Here is an 18,831-nt window from a genome sequence, read left to right on the forward strand (position 1 = left end):
CATTTGTTTTTAGTTTTGCTTGCTTTCTCAGTGTTTGAAAATTTATTACTCAGAGGAAATCTTTGGAAACAACTTGAAAAGAACCGATTTCATAAACTATGATGATGAGATTCTTCATCTGTAGGGAAGTATCATTAAGACCTAAATTATAGCAGTATATTATAATTGATAAGTAAATAAGGTTCAGATTTATTTGGATAGGATAGCTGTATGACTTGGAAAGTGCTATAATGCCCACATAAAATGGCTTAAAAGATATTTAATTTTTTTAAATGAGCTTTTCCCTCAGATTATTTTTGGTAGAGTTGAACATAAAATTTTTTTGAAGATATAATTGAAATAATTAAAAGTCTGCTTTTAATATTTGTTGCTTTTCCTAACTTACAAGTATATACTTAAAATTAAGTATGAAATGTATTTAACTGCTTTTTCCCATTTCTTATAGTTCTTAAAACAATTTTCTTAAACTTTTCTTATAGTTCTTAAAACAATTTTTTTAAACATCATTGTGTCTGTCATCACTGGAGCTGCTTTTTGAGTTACCTAACACAGTTGCTGGGTCACATTAAGCTGTGTGAAACTTAACTTTTATGACGCTAACCTCGCTCCCAACTAGAAATTTTAAGGTTTCTGGCTTATGTATCTTTCAAACAATAACTTGTTATTTGAAGCAACTAAAAGCTGGGTGTGGTGGTGCATGCCTGTAGTCCCAGCACTTTGGGAGGCTGAGGTGGGAGGATCACTTGAGCTCAGGAGTTCAAGACCAACCTGGGCGGCATAGGGAAACTTTGTCAAAACAAAAAATAAGAAAAAGTTAGTCAGGCGTGGTAGTGTGCACCTATACTCCCAGCTAACTACTCAAGGGGCTGAGGTGGGAGGCTCACTGGGCCCAGGAGGTCGAGGCTGCAGTAAGCCATGATTGTACCAATGCATCTATCCTGGGTGATAGAACAAGACTCTGTCTCAGGGAAAAAATGTGTGTGTATATGTGTATAGCAGTTGAGAAAGTATCCCGTCATTTAGTGGGCTTTGTATTAAACCATAAGGCTTCTGCTTTCCTGAGCAAGAAATATATCTTTATGTTACATATTAAAAAAAATGAAGTTAGAGTGGGACTACTTGGGAAATAATGGGAAAAAATAGCACCAGCTCCCTCTTTAAGATTATTTTAACTCAGATCTTTAAAAACTAAATTAGGTAGTTCTTACAGTGTTGTGTTGGATATAGTCATTCATTTTAGTATAACAAAGATTCAGATAGTTGGCTTAGATTTATAGATTCTGTTTTTGGGAAATGGTTGTACGTATAACTGATAGCTGTAATTGTTTCTGTGGACCTTGGGACCCTTGGTTGCTTAAGATTTAACTCTTATTTTTCTTCAGTATTCGCCAGATTGAAAGAGTAGGATTCTAAAATTCCAAAGTTCTGTGAAGTTGAGATTGTTGTTTCCTAATTAGTTTGTATTATTTGCTGTTTTCTGTGTGCAGACCACTGTTTTTTTTTTCCCCCCTGAGATGGAGTCTTGCTCTGTCACTCAGACTGGAGTGCAGTGGCATGATCTCGGCTCACTGCAACCTCCGCCTCCTGGGTTCGAGGGATTCTCCTGCCTCAGCCTCCCAAGTAGCTGGAATTACAGGCACACCCCACCATGCCCGGCTGATTTTTTTGTATTTTCAGTAGAGACGGGGTTTCACCGTGCTAGCCAGGATGGTCTTGATCTCCTGACCTCCTGATCCGCCCGCCTCGACCTCCCAAAGTGCTGGGATTACAGGCATGATCCACGTGAGCCACTGCGTCCGGCTGAGCAGACCACTCTTAAAACAGATATTCCTGATCCTTAGCTCCTACTTTAGTGTGAGTAGATGTAATCTTTTTCAGTGGACTGTAATGTGTACGTAACTCAATAGTGACCAAATGATGATGTAAGTTATTAGACTTAGAAACAGTAATTTAAAATTAACCCAAATCTTTTAGCTGTTCAGGATGTTCTATGTAGACTGGTTTATTTTTATTTTTATTTTTTTTTTGAGACAGAGTCTTGCTCTGTCACCCAGGCTGGAATGCAGTGGCAGGATCTTGGCTTGCCACAGCCTTGCCCTCCCGGGTTCAAGCTGTCTTCCTGCTTCAGCCTCCTGAGTAGCTGGGACTGCAGGCGCTTGCCACCATGCCTGGCTAACATGTTTTTGTAGAGATGGAGTTTCTCCGTGTTGCTGAGGCTGGTCTCTAATTCCTGGGCTTCAGCAGTCAACCTACCTTGACCTCCCAGAGTTTTAGGATTACAGGTATGAACCACCATGCCTGGCCTAGGCTGGTTTAAAAGAACACAAGCACAAGAAAACTCTGCACTCAAACTTTTGAACTCATAAGGAGAAACTAAAATTTAGCTTGACCTTTTTAAAATAAAAAGTTCATTTTTAAGTGATTAAATACAGTTTATCTAAATCATTGAGGAGTCAGAGCAGAATGTTTGGTGCAGTGAAATATAGGAAGTTTTCAATATAAGCTCATTGATCAAAGATACTAAAGGTTCTTGTTGTTACTTCATTGTTACACATATAAAGTGACAAGGGATTTACACTGGAATCTCTCAGCTATCAATTTTTCTTGCACTATTTGTTTCTGTTTGAGACTGGGTCTTGCCTCAGTCTCCCAAGTAGCTGGGATTATAGGTGCCTGCCATCACGCCTGGCTAATTTTTGTATTTTTGTATTTTTTTTTTGAGACAGAGTCTCACTCTGTCACCCAGACCGGAGTACAGTGGCACAATCTCAGCTCACTGCAACCTCCGCTGCCCAGATGCAAGCAATTCTCCTGCCTCAGCCTCCCGAGTAGCTGGGACTACAGGTGCCCACCACCGCGCCTGGCTAATTTTTATAGTTTTAGTAGAGATGGGGTTTTACCATCTTGCTCATGCTGGGCTTGAACTCCTCACCTCGTTTTTCCACTCGCCTCGACCTTCCAAAGTGCTGGAATTACAGGTGTGAGCCACTGCGCCTGGCCTTATTTTTGTATTTGTAGTAGAGATGAGGTTTCACCATGTTGGCCAGGCTGGTCTTGAACTCCTGACCTCAAGTGATCCGCCCGCCTCTGCCTCCCACAGTGCTGGGATTACAGGTGTGGGCCACCGTGCCTAGCTGTTGCTTTATTTATAATAATTATCTTCTGTATATCTTCCTGGAATTTAATAAATAAGTTTATTTATTTATTTATTTATTTATTTAGAGACGGAATCTTGCTCTGTTGCCCAGGCCGGAGTGCAGTGGCACAATCTCGGCTCACTGAAACCCCCGCCTTCTGGGTTCCAGTGATTCTCCTGCCTCAGCTTCCCGAGTAGCTGGGATTACAAGCTTGCGCCACCACTTCCAGCTAATTTTTGTCTTTTTAGTAGAGACGATGTTTTGCCATGTTGGCCAGGCTGGTCTTGAACTCCTGACCTCAGGTGATCCACCCGCCTCGGCCTCCCAAAGTGCTGGGATTACAGGCGTGAGCCACCACACCCAGCCAAGAAAATTATTAAAAGTAACATGTTTAATAAATTTTCAGGATTCTTATTAGGTTCTTTTAGCCTAGTCATTTCTTTTTTTTTTTTTTGAGATGGAGTCTTGCTCTTTCGCCCAGGCTGGAGTGCAGTGGCCAGATCTCAGCTCACTGCAAGCTCCGCCTCCCGGGTTTACGCCATTCTCCTGCCTCAGCCTCCCAAGTAGCTGGGACTACAGGCGTCCGCCACCTCGCCCGGCTAGTTTTTTGTATTTTTTAGTAGACACGTGGTTTCACCGTGTTAGCCAGGATGGTCTTGATCTCCTGACCTCGTGATCCGCCCGTCTTGGCCTCCCAAAGTGCTGGGATTACAGGCTTGAGCCACCGCGCCCCGCCAGCCTAATCATTTTTTACAAATGTGATTTAAAATATATTTTATCAAGATATGTTGGAATAAAATTCAGACATTATGTGTTAGTATTTATTAAATTGTGTATCATTATTATTTATTTCATATCTCATTTAAAATTTTGGCTTTAGACTGAAAATATTCCTGTGGTTAGAAGACCCGATCGAAAAGATCTACTTGGATATCTCAATGGTGAAGCGTGTGAGTACTTTTTAAATTGTTCCCACTTTTAAACAGACATTGTTTCTTTTTTCCCCTATGAAATAATGAGTAGTGGGAAGCGAATTTGTATTTCCACTAAAAAATTAACCTACCTTCATTTTTGTCCATGTGCTCTTCTCTTTTTTATACAGTGAATGCACTGTCTTTGCTCTTAAGGCCAGTCACCCCTTCCTTGTGTGTGGATTCCATCTCCTTTCACAGTCTCAAAGACTTTGTCTTCATAAGTTGTTTTTCTCTTACATCATCAGTTTTCTACTTTCTTTTGAATCATTCCCTTTTAGAATACCTACAGTACGATTTCATGTTTAAAAATGTTTTTGATCCCACATTCCTACTGTTTACTGCTTCGTTTATCTTCTCCCTGATACTGTAAAATTCTTTGCAAGGGGTCGTGTGGTATCACTGCTTCTTCTTAACCTTTGTTTCTTTCTTGAAGCCACTCTAGTCTGGCCTTAATCCTTACCATCCCACTAAAATCACTCCTTGTAAGGTCAACACTGATTTAAGGATTGCTACATCCTTTGGTCTCTCATACCATACTTGACCTCTCAACAGCATTTGATACTGTTGACCACTCATTTTTGAAAGCCTTTCTTCATTTGGCATTTGGAACGCCAGACTCTTGGTTCTCTTCCTAGTCATTGTTCCCCTCTCAGTTTATTTTGGTTACTTCTGTACCTGACTTCTAATTCTTGAAGTTTCCAAGACTTGATCTTTTTTTTCTCTTTTCTTTTACCCTTATTCTCTAGGTGATCTCTTTCAGTTTTATGCCTTAGATATCATATATAAGCTGATAAAATTCCAAGTTTTTTTCAGCATTGACTTCTTCCAGGGCACCAGATTTATAAATTTACTGTGAACATGTTTCCTTGGTTGTTGAATAGGCATCTGCAATTTAACATATTGAAACTGGAATGCCTGATTCCCTCTTTCCCTTCTGCCCTGACACAGAACAAAAACAAGTCTGCTCTTTCCTCAGTGTTCCCACTTTAGTAAGGGGTAGTGGTACCCTATTCCTGCAGTTGCTTAGGCCAGAACTCTGGTGAAATCTTTGTCACATCTCACTTCCATTCTATCAACAAGTTGTTTTTTTCTCTCTTTAAAAGTATGACAGTTTCTTACCATTCTACCCACCCTATTTCATCCTTCCTTTTTAGATTATTATATAGCTTCCTCACAGGTCCCCACTCTTTTTTTTCCTATAGTGTAGTCTTAGCAGTAAAGAGTGTCCTGCTTTTGAAAAAGTATATAAACTTGATTGTGTCACTCACCTGTGGCTTCCCATCACTCTTAGAATAAAACTCATACTTGTTACCCTGGCAGTGATCTTACCTCTGCCTAAATCTCTGTGACTTCATCTTCTACCAGTCTTCTTTTGCTCATAACAGTCAGTCTTTTTTATCTTTTAGCTATGCCAATCTTAGCGCCTTTGCACTTTCTCTTCTATCTTGAGTTCTCGTTCTCTGCATTATCACATGGTTCACTTCCTTACTATTTCTTTTAGATTTGTGCTCAAGTGTTTTTCTAAATGTTGTTCCATCAGAGAACACTTCTCTGACTACTCTAAAATATAGTATTTCTTTCCCCCTTCTGTGGTTTTTATGTAGTGCCATCCTAATTTATTTTTCATCAAATCTGATACATGGACCTGAAATTATATGTCTGTTTATGTACATAGTGTCTGTCTTTCCCATTAGAAGGTAAATTCTAAGGGGACAGACAGTCATTTGTCTTGTTAAAATCCCAGCATTTAGAATAGTGGTGCATACTAGGTTCTTAGTAAATGAATAATTATTAATTTACTCTCTTACAGAGTACAAATACATTGGTATAATAGAACTGTTGGGTCTGTCTTTGCTGAGTGTGGAGTGTAGTACCTTTAAGTCATTAATAACTGGCTTGTCATGTATGGCTTTAAGCAGTAAGATTGATTTCCACAGAGAATCTTGTGTATAATGGAAAGATCATCATTAGGAATGCTTTCTTCCTATGCTATCCTCATTCAATAAGGACTTATTACATGCTTATTCTTTTTTTTTTTTTTTTTTTTTTGAGACGGAGTCTCGCTCTGTCGCCCAGGCTGGAGTGCAGTGGCCGGATCTCAGCTCACTGCAAGCTCCGCCTCCCGGGTCCACGCCATTCTCCTGCCTCAGCCTCCCGAGTAGATGGGACTACAGGCGCCGCCATCTCGCCCGGCTAATTTTTTGTATTTTTTAAGTGGAGACGGGGTTTCACTGTGTTAGCCAGGATGGTCTCGACCTCCTGACCTTGTGATCCGCCCACCTCGGCCTCCCAAAGTGCTGGGATTACAGGCTTGAGCCACCGCGCCCGGCCTACATGCTTATTCTTAAAGGCATTATGCATTGTGCAAAATGCCAAATCCCTGTCTTAAACATGTAAACATGCTTACTGTCATGCAAGGGAGACTGGATACACAAAAGTTTAGAACCCAGCAGTATTGAAGAGGGAGTCTCAATTCTGTGAAGAGGATGGAGTTGGGAAGGATAGAAGAAACTTTTTTATTTTTATTTTTTCTTTCAGAGATGGGGTCTCACTACATTGTTCAGGCTGGTCTTGAACTCTTGGACTCAAGCAGTCCTCCTTCCTTGGCCTCCCAAAGTGTTGGGATTGCAGGCATGAGCCACTGCGCCCAGCCATTTTTTTTTTTTTTTAATCAAAGCAAATTTGATTCTTTCGAGCAGTATTTCTCTTTAACTTTTTGAATGATGAGAATCATATGGTTTGAAAATAGTGTGTGTGTGTGTGTGTGTGTGTGTGTGTGTTTGGCCTCAGAAGATGTGATATAAAGTCTAAGATTCTCTATTCTTAAGCGTCACAGGCGAGCCTGATAAATAGGCTAGTTTTGGGGAAGCACTTCAGAGCAAATGGTTTTTCTTTTTAGAAACAAAAGTAGAGTTGCCCTGTATCCATCTATGTCATTTCCTGTAGTTTCTATAGGACAAATTTAGTCACTAAGCATATTGCTTTGCTACTTTTTAACAACTGTTAATTTGATAGTTTAATGAAAAGGTTGAGCAAATATTAAGACTATATTCCTAGGAAGACTAACAGGTAGAGACGTTAGTTCTTAATTTATACATTTAACATGGTCTCAATAAGAATCTCTGGTTTTTCTTGAGATAGGAGTAGAACTAGACAAGGTAATTCTAAAGTTCATTGGCAAAAGTAAGCATCCTAAAAATTTGTAGAAGAGCATTGAGAAAAGGCTAGTCATTCTAGAGAACTTAAAACCCTGATAATTAAAAAAAAACCTAAATGAATAGATACACTAATAAAACAACTTTATCTGTTAGGTGAGAAATCTATATGTGAATTTAACATATTAGTAAAGAGACATGTCAAGTCAGTGGGAGAAAGGTGGGATTCAGTTACAAGCTGATAAAAGTAGTAAAGTTCTGTACTATGAAAAACAAAAGACATGACAAACTGGGAAAATATATTAATATTTCAACTCATCACAGATAAAGGGCTAATCTCACTAATATATGAAGGGTTTTGGAACTTTATGCATAAAAGACCACTTTATGGATTATGTCATAAATTCACAGAAAAGGTGATAAAATCATGAAAAATGCTTAATTTCGTTTAGAGTAAGAGAATTGCAAATTTAAACTATACAGAGATAGGATTTTTTTTTTTAACTGATAGACAAAAATCTGTAAGTTTGATAGTGTGGTCTGGTGGAGCAGTGAGAAAACAGATATTCTACTATATTGTTGGTTATAATGTTGGTCAGTATACCCCTGCACTCCCACTGAGGAATTGGCAGCAGTCTAACATTGCAAATTTAATATAGAAATAAATCCTGTGTCTGGAATTTTATCCTAGAGGTATATTTTGTTTAGCTTTTTTTTACCAGTTGTGAATAACTAAAAATTACACATGTAGGGCGAATGCTAACTTTATTTTATTTTATTTTATTTTTTATTTTTTTTGGGACGGAGTCTCGCTCTGTTGCCCAGGCTGCAGTGCAGTGGCGCAATCTCAGCTCACTGCAAGCTCTGCCTCCTGGGTTCGTGCCATTCTCCTGCCTCAGCCTCCCAAGTAGCTGGGACTACAGGTGCCCACCGCCACACCCGGCTAATTTTTTTGTTTTTTTTTTAGTAGAGACAGGGTTTCACGGTGTTAGCCAGGATGGTCTCGCTCTCCTGACCTCGTGATCCACCTGCCTCAGCCTCCCAAAGTGCTGAGATTACAGGCGTGAGCCACCACGCCCTGCTGGTGAATGCTAACTTTAAAAAAATCTTGCCATATATATATATATGTGTGTGTATATATATGTACATTTATATATTTATGAAAATATATGACATGAGTTTGTATTAATATATTATTGTGCCATTGTTTGTAATGACAGAAGACTAAAATTGAACAGCTCGTCAACAGGGACCTAGTTAAATAAATTGTAGTTAGACCATACAGTAGAGTACTCAGTAACTATAAAAAAAGAGTTAAGGAGGGCCTGACGTGGTGGCTCAAGCCTGTAATCCCAGCACTTGGGGAGGCCTAGGTGGGTGGATCACAGGGTCAGGAGATGGAGACCATTCTGGCTAACACGGTGAAACCCTGTCTCTACTAAAAATATAAAAAATTTAGCTGGGCGTGGTGGCATGTGCCTGTAGTCCCAGCTACTCTGGAGGCTGAGGCAGGAGAATGGCGTGAACCTGGGAGGTGGAGCTTGCAGTGAGCCGAGATCACCACTGCACCCCAGCCTGGGTGTCAGAGTGAGACTCCATCTCAAAAAAAAGTTAAGGAAATGCTCTACTTACTGATATGGAGGGATATGGGAGATAAGTTGTTAGGTAAAAAAGAAAACAAGGTTCAGAACAGTATGTTTAGTATGTCACCTTTTGTATTAAAAAGGGTAATAATAATTTTGTATTTCTTCTATCTACAGAAAGAAACTCTAGAAGGATATGTAAAAGACTAGTTGGCTGCATAGGGTGGTGGGAACTAGGTGAATGGGGACAGGTTGAGCCATTCAAAAATTAATGTAATTTTAAAAGTAATTTAGTTTTTACCAGTTGTGAATAAATGAAAATTGCATGTTTAGGGTGAATGCTAACTTTAAGAAAATCTTGCCTGTATATATGTTTGTGTATGTATATGTTTATATATTTACTTATTTATGTTTAGAGATACCTTTTTAAGTATCTATGTTATGATGTTGGAGCATATACTTTGAAGCAACTAATTTCAGTCAGATCATCTCAGTAATTTGTAAGCTGAATTGTTAAAAATAGTTTGTCCTCTTAGAGACTTTGTAGTATAGATTAGTCTTTTAATAAAATGTTTTTGCAGAGCTGTTTTAAAACTGAATTTTTTACCGAGAGAAAATCACCATATAGAAGTCTATAAAAAACTTAGAGCATTTCACTTGTAATAATACCCAATATATATGTTGAAATAGTAATTCTTACATGAATCTTTTTATATCTTCAGCAACATCGGCAAGTATAGACAGAAGCGCTCCCTTAGAAATAGGTCTTCAGCGATCTACTCAAGGTATGTCTTGTTGCATGTTTATATTGAACTTTCAGAAACCCATTCCAAACTACACATTTATTTATTATAAATAATAAATTCTGTTTCTTTTATAGTTAAACGAGCTGCAGATGAAGTTTTAGCAGAAGCAAAGAAACCACGAATTGAGGTAAAGAAACTTTATTTTAAACAATTTTGTTTATATTCTTATTGAAATTGGGATTCTGTAGTAACAAGGATTCTTTGATTGCAGTAACTTGAGAAGCTGTTTTTCTTGGAAAAATTTTTGTGGTAGAAAGAACAATTGATTAGTAAGTAGCTCAAGCTATAGTTTAAGCTCTCACACATGCAAGTTATGTGATGGACAAATCATTTTATTTTCTTTGCTTTTATATTCTTATTGAAGAACATTGGCTCAAGGGTCAGAATTCTTCTTCCTTTCTTTTCTTTTCTTTTTTTTTTTTTTAAGGCAAAATCTTTTTCTGTCACCCGGGCTGGAGTCCAGTGGTGTAATCATAGCTTACTGTAGCCTCGACCTCCGGGGCTCAAGCGATCCCCCCACCTCAGCCTCCGAGTAGTTGGGATGCAGGTGCCTGCCACCATGCCCGGCTAATTTTTTTTTTTTTTTCCGAATAGAGACAGGGTTTTTAAAATAGAGACTTTCTTTATGAAAGGCCAGATAGTAAATATTTTAAGCTTTATGGGCCATATAGTTTATGTTGCAACTATTTAATATTGTAGTGTGAAAGCACTTATACTCAATACATAAATGAACAGATGTGGCTATGTTTCTGTAAAAAACTTCAGAAAACAGATGGCGGGCAAGAATTGGTCTTTGGGATGTAGTTTGCCTACCTTTGAAACAATGTGTTATGGGTGCTTGCTTTACTGCTGAGAGCTGTGAACACGAAGTACCTACCACTTTAATGTAATTTTAATTAAGGATATTCTGAGACATGGATCTGATATTTTTAAGAGAATGATAAGTGATTCATTGTTATTGCTCTATGCTATGTGTTATTCTAAGTACTTTATATGTATTAACTCATGTAATCTTATTTGCTCATAGATGATATGCATAGTACTCACAGAACTCATTAAGTTGGTAGAACCATGCATGTCATCTATGAGCGAATAGGCTCAGACAGAGTAAGTGAATGCTGAGGTTTGAAGAACCAGTTGGAACCTTGGTAGTCTGGTTTCTAACCATACCACTATACTGGGTATAAATTTGGTGGTAGTAAAACTGTATATTTCCCCTTATATGAAAGGAGATTGTGACCTGTGGTTAAACAGTGTGTATGAATTTAGGGATACTATTTATTTGATCTCAAATTCCTGGCCTCCCAAAGTGCTGGGATTACTGCCATGAGCCACTGCACCCAGCTCAAGGGATGCCATTTATTTGAAACAATCTGAACACCACAGTCTGTTTGCAAAAATTCAATGTGGCAGAAGTCCTAGTTTCCTGGGATTCTAGTAACTTTAAAAATCAGCAGGAAATGGCATAATACATTTTTTTTTTTTTTCAAATCATTTGTGGGGTTGAAATGTGTTACATAAACAGCTATGGTTTTCAGCATTTGTTTTCAGTTCAGTGTATGTCTTCTGAGGACCTGTAAGGAACTGTACTAGGAAAGGGAAACTGAGGGCAGAGTTTCTGATTTGATAAAAATCTAGGCCGCCGTTGTCTTTAAAATTGGTAGTTTCGTAAGGAATTTGAGTAATCTGGGCTATATCTTTATTGCATGTGGAAAAAGTTGGATGCATTTGCCAAAATATTTTTGCATTTATTTCAGCCGATGTATTCATTTTAAGATTTTTATGTGATAGATTCATAATAGGACATGAGTTGGAGCCCAACACTTTTTTGGATCTTTGGAGTATGCTGATGCTTTTTATACGGTTTTGTATTCCGTTAGTCATAGTCATTGACTCTGGTCCTCAGTTTTGTTATTTGTTGAATGTGAACATTAAACTAGATCAAGGTTACCAGATTTTGTTTTGTTTTTGACCAGTTGCTTTTCAGACTAAATTTTATTTGACATCATAATATGTGAATTAGATAAAAGCTGAGCTACTAGGGTTGAATTTCAGACAAGATCTTGAAGTGGCCCATGAGGCATTTAGTTGGAAGTTCTGACGTTCTAAGGACCACCCTTTGAAAATCTTTAAGGTTTTCCTTTAAAGCATTTTGATTAGTGCTAATGGATTCAGGACCTGTAGCAACAGATGAAAAAAAAATGGAGATGCCAAAATGAAATTTTTGACTTTGGTGAAGGCTTGTCATAACATTTGGTTATTAACTTTCTCAAAAAGATGAATTTATTTGTTGTATCTTTCTGAAGAAAATCAGTTATGATATGGGAAGAACACTTAATCATAAAGAAAAAAGTGGCTAAGCAAGTTTTTCTTAAGCTATTAGATGATTCCAGTCTTAATATTCAACATATATTTATTGTTATTATCTTTATGTAGCTAAAAGTTTTAGTCTTGAAGTTGGCCTAAAGACACTGATACCTAGAATTGTAGAGGTAGGAAATTTGGTAAGGAAAAGTTATTTGTAGTGTTTTTTCTTCTCGAAAGTTAAATAAAAATTTAAAATGCATTAACCAGTGGTTATTTCCAGGATGAAGAGTGTGTGCGCCTTGATAAAGAGAGATTGGCTGCCCGTTTGGAGGGTCATAAAGAAGGGATTGTACAGACCGAACAGATTAGGTAAGAATTGTTTTTAAGTAGAAAGTAGGTAGTTTACATATATGTAAAGGTATAAGGAAAAGGAATATTAAAATGCTCTCCACATTTATGTTTACCTCTTGGATTCATTGTATGCCTCTGTGCTCTTAGTTCATAAGGGTATGTGTGGGGATTGGAAGTTCATGTGTTTATCATGCTTTTTGAAAAGTCTTCTTTATTCTATTACCATGTTGATCTTTCTTTTTAAAAATTGCTTTATAAGCTGAGACATTCATTTGATGTTATTGATTATGTACAGCAGAGGTCGTCAGCAAACTTTTTCTGGAAAGTGCCACATATTAAATATTTTTAGCTTTGAAGGTAATATGGTCTCTTGAAACTACTGAGCTTATGTGGTGTAGGGAAAGCAGCCATAGTACATAAATGGATGGGCATAGTTTCTTCACTTTTTAAAAATGTTTTCATTTTTCTGGATTCCGACTACTCAAACTCTACTTGAAGTTGTTTGACAGCTCACTTACGTTTTTTTCTTTTTTTGGATTCTTTTCTGTCTGTTTATATTCTTTTTTGAACTATTTTTGGATCGTTTCTATTGTATTGAACTTTAATTTTTTTTTTTTTTTTTGAGACAGATTTTCGCTCTTTCACCCAGGCTAGAGTGCAGTGGTACCATCTTGACTCACTGCAACCTCTGCCTTCTGGTTTCAAGTGATTCTCCTGCCTCAGCCTCCCGAGTAGCTGGGATTACAGGCGCCTGCCACAATGCCTGGCTAATTTTAGTAGAGACGATGTTTTCACCATGTTGGCCAGGCTGGTCTCAAACTCCTGAACTCGTGATCCACCCGCCTTGGCCTCCCAAAGTGCTGGGATTACAGGCGTGAGCCACCACGCCTGGCTGAACTTTAATATTTTTTTCTTTGACAGTTCACTTATGTTCTTTTCTTTTCTTGAATTCATTTTCTGTCTGTTATATTCTTTTTTGAGTTCTTTTTGGATAGTTTCTGTTGTGTTTTCAACTTTACTTAATTTTTTTTTCTGTAGTCCCATGCATGTTTAGTCTCCAGCGTTGTAGTTTTCATCTCAAATTTGTTTTGCTCTGTTTTTTTTGAGATGGAGTTTGGCTCTTGTGACCCAGGCTGGAGTGCAGTGGCGTGATCTTGGCTCACTGCAACTTCCGCCTCCCGGGTTCAAGCGATTCTCCTGCCTCAGCCTCCCCAGTGGCTAGGATTACAGGCATATGCCACCATACCTGGCTAATTTTTGTATGTTTTGCTGTTTTTTAAAAATCATACCTACTTCATCTTTTCATTTAGCTTGTTGAAATATAGAATATAGTTCTTGTAATTATTTTCACGCCTTGAGATTGATTGATATTTCTCTTCATTCTGCTTTATTACATGTCTGCTTTATTACATTTTCCTGCTTTATTACGTGTCATGTGATCTCAAACATTGTGTATACTTTTTACCTTGTTGAGTGCTAGATATTGTTATATTTCCCCACATCTTCTTTAGCTTTTTTTGGGACACAGTTAAATCTCTTGGAAACAGTTTTGGGTCTTGATTTTAATTTATCTGAACATTGGTCTGCTGGGGTAATTATTCCCCACCCACTGAGGCAAGACCATTCTGAGTACGTAATACCTCATGAACATGAGGTTTCATTTTGGCTAGTGGAACAGGCACTATTCTTCACCTTGTGTGACCACTAGACATTATTCTGTCTAATCCACTTGGGTGGTTCTTTATTCAGCCTTAGTTTCTTCATATTTGTGTTAGTCAGAATTCTGCCGGGGTATGTGAGGGGGACCTTCTATACACTTCTCAGGTGTTCTGACCTATGAATTCTAACTATCTTGGTCTTGCTGTAATCCCAGCTCCATTTCTTCTTACCTGAGAATCCGCTCAGTTCTATATGGGTTCTCCTGCCAAGGCCATGTCTTGGAAACTTACAAGGCAATAAGCTGAGGCAATCATAGGGCTTACCTTGTCTGTTTCTCATTTGTTAGGGAATTGCTGTCCTTCATTGCTTAATATCTAGCATCTAGTAAACCATTGTTTTATGTATTTTGACTGGTTATTTAAAGGCTGGAGGGTTAGTCTAGTCTCTGGTACTTCATCTTGGCTGTAAGTAGAAGTTCTATGTTTCAAAGTCCATTGGAGGCTTGATTATAGTTTGGAGAAGTACAGTAGGCACCCAGCTGCCTTCTGGGGATATGTTCCAAGACCTCCAGTGGGCGCCTGAAACCTCGGATAGTCCTGAACTCCAGCCAAGGAGCCCCAAGGTCACCTTGTCATTTAAGGGAAGCACTTTGGGAGTGACATATGCGAATTGCTAGCATCACTACTCTTGTGTTTTGGGGCCATTATTAGGTAAAATAAAGGCTACTTGAACATAAATACTTTGATGCTGCCATCGTCAGTCTGATAACCAAGATGGCTATTAAGCGACTACTGGGCAGGTAGTGTGTACAGTATCGATACATTGGACAAAGGGATCATTTGTGTCCGGATATCCCAGGCAGGTGTCCCAGGCAGGACAGTACAAGATTTCAGCAGGCTACTGAGCATGGCACATAATTTAAAACTTATGAATTATTTATTTCTGGAATTTTCCATTTAATATTTTGGACTGTGGTTGATAGCGGGTAACTGAAACTTTGGAAAGCCAAACAGAGGAGTACTGTATTTGAATTTGGCTTAAGGTATGCTGGTGTGCTTTAGGTTTTAAGGGAAATCTGCACAGTATTGCACAAAATGCATCAAATGCCAGGTGCATATGAGCACTACTATAAAGTACCTTCATACCTAATCTAAATAAAATTAGAATACTATATAATACTACTGTATTTAAACCTGCAGGAATTTTCATCCTTTTTCCAGATTTTGTGTAAACATAATTCAAGATTTTCATCTTGTGACTAAAGTAATATTTTTGTCTACTGTTATTAAGGTACCCAAACACGTTTTAATTCTTTTTCTCATTTGACATGATAAAAGACACTTTGCTTAAGATTATCATTTTATGACATGTATACTTTCAGTGTTAAGTCTTTTTTTATATTTCTGCAAACATAGTCTCTTTTTACTATTTTGCCTATTTGAAAATCAAGGAAAGGGAAGAAAAAGGAAACTGTAATACGGTTTTATCTTCCAGAGATTAAAGGAGTATGTTTTTGTGACATAAAACCCTGTCACTTAATTATGTTCTGCACTATGGCATACAAGTTTGAAACCTTGAAATAAATTTCAAGGAAAACCTAGGCTTTGAACTTTCTGTAGAATGGATTTTTTACCCCCTTCCAAAGTGGCCTCTGTGTGTGTGTGTAATTTCTGTAGACAGAAAAAATATAAAGAAAAGCACCTATATTAATGAGTCCTGCTTTTTTGCGGGGAAGAGATGAAAAACCATCAAGAATTTTGTTGCATTGATACTTCTAAGAAATTACTAATTTGCTCTTAGAGTAATATCTTGACATAAATTCCTTATAAAAGTTTTATGTAATTGCAGAATAACAAGTCAGTCTTACAGATAAGAAAACCTTAATTATTACCATTAAAGTGTTTTTACCAGAAATTTATAAATGTAACAAAATATATTTATGATACACTCCAGGAATCCTTGCTGTGAAAATTTAAAAAAGAAATTGCTTTTAGGTCTTTGTCTGAAGCTATGTCAGTGGAAAAAATTGCTGCAATCAAAGCCAAAATTATGGCCAAGAAAAGATCTACTATCAAGACTGATCTAGATGATGACATAACTGCCCTTAAACAGAGGAGTTTTGTGGATGCTGAGGTAGATGTGACCCGAGATATTGTCAGCAGAGAGAGAGTGTGGAGGACAAGAACAACCATCTTACAAAGCACAGGAAAGGTAGTTAAAATATTTTACTCATTCATTGGAGTGAGAGAGAGAGAGTGTGTGTGTGTGTGTTTAATCTGTGGTTATAGAATTGGTTAAAGTTTGCTTTTAGGTGGACGTTTCAAGTTTTATCTCTTTGAAAGCTCAGTAATAATATAGATTTCCAGATGGTCATTTTTACCATTCCATTCTTGAATATGGTTGTTATTCATCAGAGATGCTGATGAAAAAGTAGGAATCAAAATACAAGCTCCTTCACACATGATTTGCAAATCAAAGAATGGTCTGGTTTTCCTGTTGAGTCATTTTTGCTTAAACCTAATAAACAAGGAATAATATTGATGACAAGTTCTCTGGTTATTAATGCCATCATTATTTTTTTTCCCACGTAGTAGAGAACTTATGGAAATCTGTAGCAAACATTTATCGAGTATATTTTACACACTATATTCTGTTCTGTGGGTATAGCAGTTTTTTCATTCGTTCCCTATTAGTGGAAATTGTTTTCTTTTCTTTTTGCTCCAAAGAGTGTGATTTTTCTCCCTTTCTCTGGCCTTCCTTTCTTCTCTCTATCTCCCTCTGCCTTCCTCTCTTTCTCCTCCTGTTTCCCTCTCTTCCTCCTTCCCTCACTTCCTTTTCACTGTTATGAATAATGCATTAGAAAACATTGTTGTACATATACCTTTGTGTATTTATGTGTATATAGACAAAGGATTAATTCTTCGAAACAAATTGCTGGTTAAAGGAGATATGCACTTTATATTTTGAAAGATAAAAATCTGAAATACTTGAATTTCCAATATTTTCATGGATCTCCAAAAAGAGGATGCATTTATCCTGATTTATGTACTTACTTTCATTTGTCTTTTCCTCTTCAGTGCCTCAATTTTCTCTTAAATGTTTTCTCCACTGATGCATACTTGTTAATAGTGATGATCTAGTAAGAATGTTGAAGTGTGCAAGGTTACTTGTGAAACTGAAATTTAACACTGTTTTAGGCAAATTGGTTTTGGTTGTAGAATTTTGGGATTTTAGCCTTCAATTTACATTGCTATTTTAGTAGAAATAAAGTTATGAAAAGAGTATATGAAGAAAATAATCATTTCTTTTTCTTTTGTACTTTGACTTGTTTTACAAAGTACCTAAGGTTAAGATTAAGAATCATTCTCCAGAGCTTAGAATTATAGAGAAATCTGAGGATGTGAGTGAACTTCCATTTTTGCTCTTTACAATAAAATGATTTGTTGATACTGATTTTCACTGTCTAGTATGGCTAATACTTGAGTAATATTGTGAGTTATGTTGATCCACCAGTGTTCATTAAAATAAAAAAATCTCAAACTCATAGTAGAGGAATAAAAACAGGTGATATACCCTATCTAACTTTTAGACCGGACATTACTTTTTCAAGTAATTGAGGTGAACTATTTTCTTTGAGCTCTAGGTGGCAGGATTGTACCATCATTTCTAAACTTACTGATTTAATATTGTTGGTACCACTATATCTTTTAAAAAGTAAGTTAATAAAAGAATTGTAGCTAGGCTTGCATAAATGAGTATTATTAGCAATTAAAAAAATACTTTGTGTGTTGTTTTTATCAGGTGCACTCTAAAAATACTCTTAGGTGGGTGAGAATGAAAAAATACTCTAGATACTTAAAGCCTTGTGGATTTTAGATAGACCTTCATTATTACTAGTTATCAGGGCTTTCTTTTTTGAGTTTCAGGAACAAAAGTTAGGTTGAAGATTCATGAGAGGCTAGGTGCGGTGGCTCATGCCTGTAATCCCAGCACTTTGGGAAGTCAAGGCAGGTGGACCAGTTGAGGTCAGGAGTTCAATTCCAGCCTGGACAACATGGTGAAACCCCGTTTCTACTAAAAACACAAAAATTAGCTGGGCATGGTGGCGTGTTCTTGTAATCCCAGCTACCCAGGAGGCTGAGCCAGGAGAATCGCTTGAAGCTGGGAGGTGGACGTTACAGTGAGCTGAGATTGTGCCATTGCACTCCAGCCCGGGCGACAGAGTAAGACTCCGTCTCAAAAAAAAAAAAAAAATTTCTTTTTTTTTTTGAGACGGAGTCTTGCTCTGTCGCCCGGGCTGGAGTGCAGTGGCCGGATCTCAGCTCACTGCAAGCTCCGCCTCCAGAGTTTACACCATTCTCCTGCCTCAGCCTCCGGAGTAGCTGGGACTACAGGCGCCTGCCACCTCGCCCGGCTAGTTTTTTGTATTTTTAGTAGAGACGGGGTTTCACCGTGTTAGCCAGGATGGTCTCGATCTCCTGACCCCGTGATCCGCCCGTCTCGGCCTCCCAAAGTGCTGGGATTACAGGCTTGAGCCACCTCGCCCGGCCAAGATTTCATGAGAAGTATAAATATGTTATTTTTTTCAACGACCCCAAATAAAGCAACTTGATTTTATAATACCATTTAGAAAACACACTTTTAAACTTACATAAATTAGGTGAAAGATTTATACGATCTGAAGATAAATGTATATAAACATATATAAATTAGTATATGTTCATCGTTGAAAAACTAATAAAAGGATATTACTAGAAGGAAGATGTTAATCACCTGTAATTCTACTACATAGTAGATTGATGATAATATTGATTAATTCCTCTTTATTTTTAAAGTAGTGAGATTTGCTTTTCATATAT

General features: G+C 37.6%; 1 protein-coding gene across 1 annotated transcript in view; it reads left to right on the forward strand.

Annotated features, from left to right (window-relative positions):
• The window catches only part of CDC73 (cell division cycle 73), a 142,814-nt gene that overhangs the window by 4,769 nt on the left and 119,214 nt on the right, over positions 1–18,831 (forward strand). The window contains exons 3-7 of the mRNA XM_010375559.2: positions 4,018–4,087; positions 9,572–9,634; positions 9,730–9,782; positions 12,243–12,331; positions 15,967–16,183. Of these exons, the coding sequence (XP_010373861.1) occupies positions 4,018–4,087; positions 9,572–9,634; positions 9,730–9,782; positions 12,243–12,331; positions 15,967–16,183 (492 nt within the window). The remainder of the gene's footprint in view (positions 1–4,017; positions 4,088–9,571; positions 9,635–9,729; positions 9,783–12,242; positions 12,332–15,966; positions 16,184–18,831) is intronic.

The sequence above is a fragment of the Rhinopithecus roxellana genome, chromosome 8 (assembly GCF_007565055.1).
Source record: "Rhinopithecus roxellana isolate Shanxi Qingling chromosome 8, ASM756505v1, whole genome shotgun sequence".
In the NCBI taxonomy this organism is placed as follows: Eukaryota; Metazoa; Chordata; class Mammalia; order Primates; family Cercopithecidae; genus Rhinopithecus; species Rhinopithecus roxellana.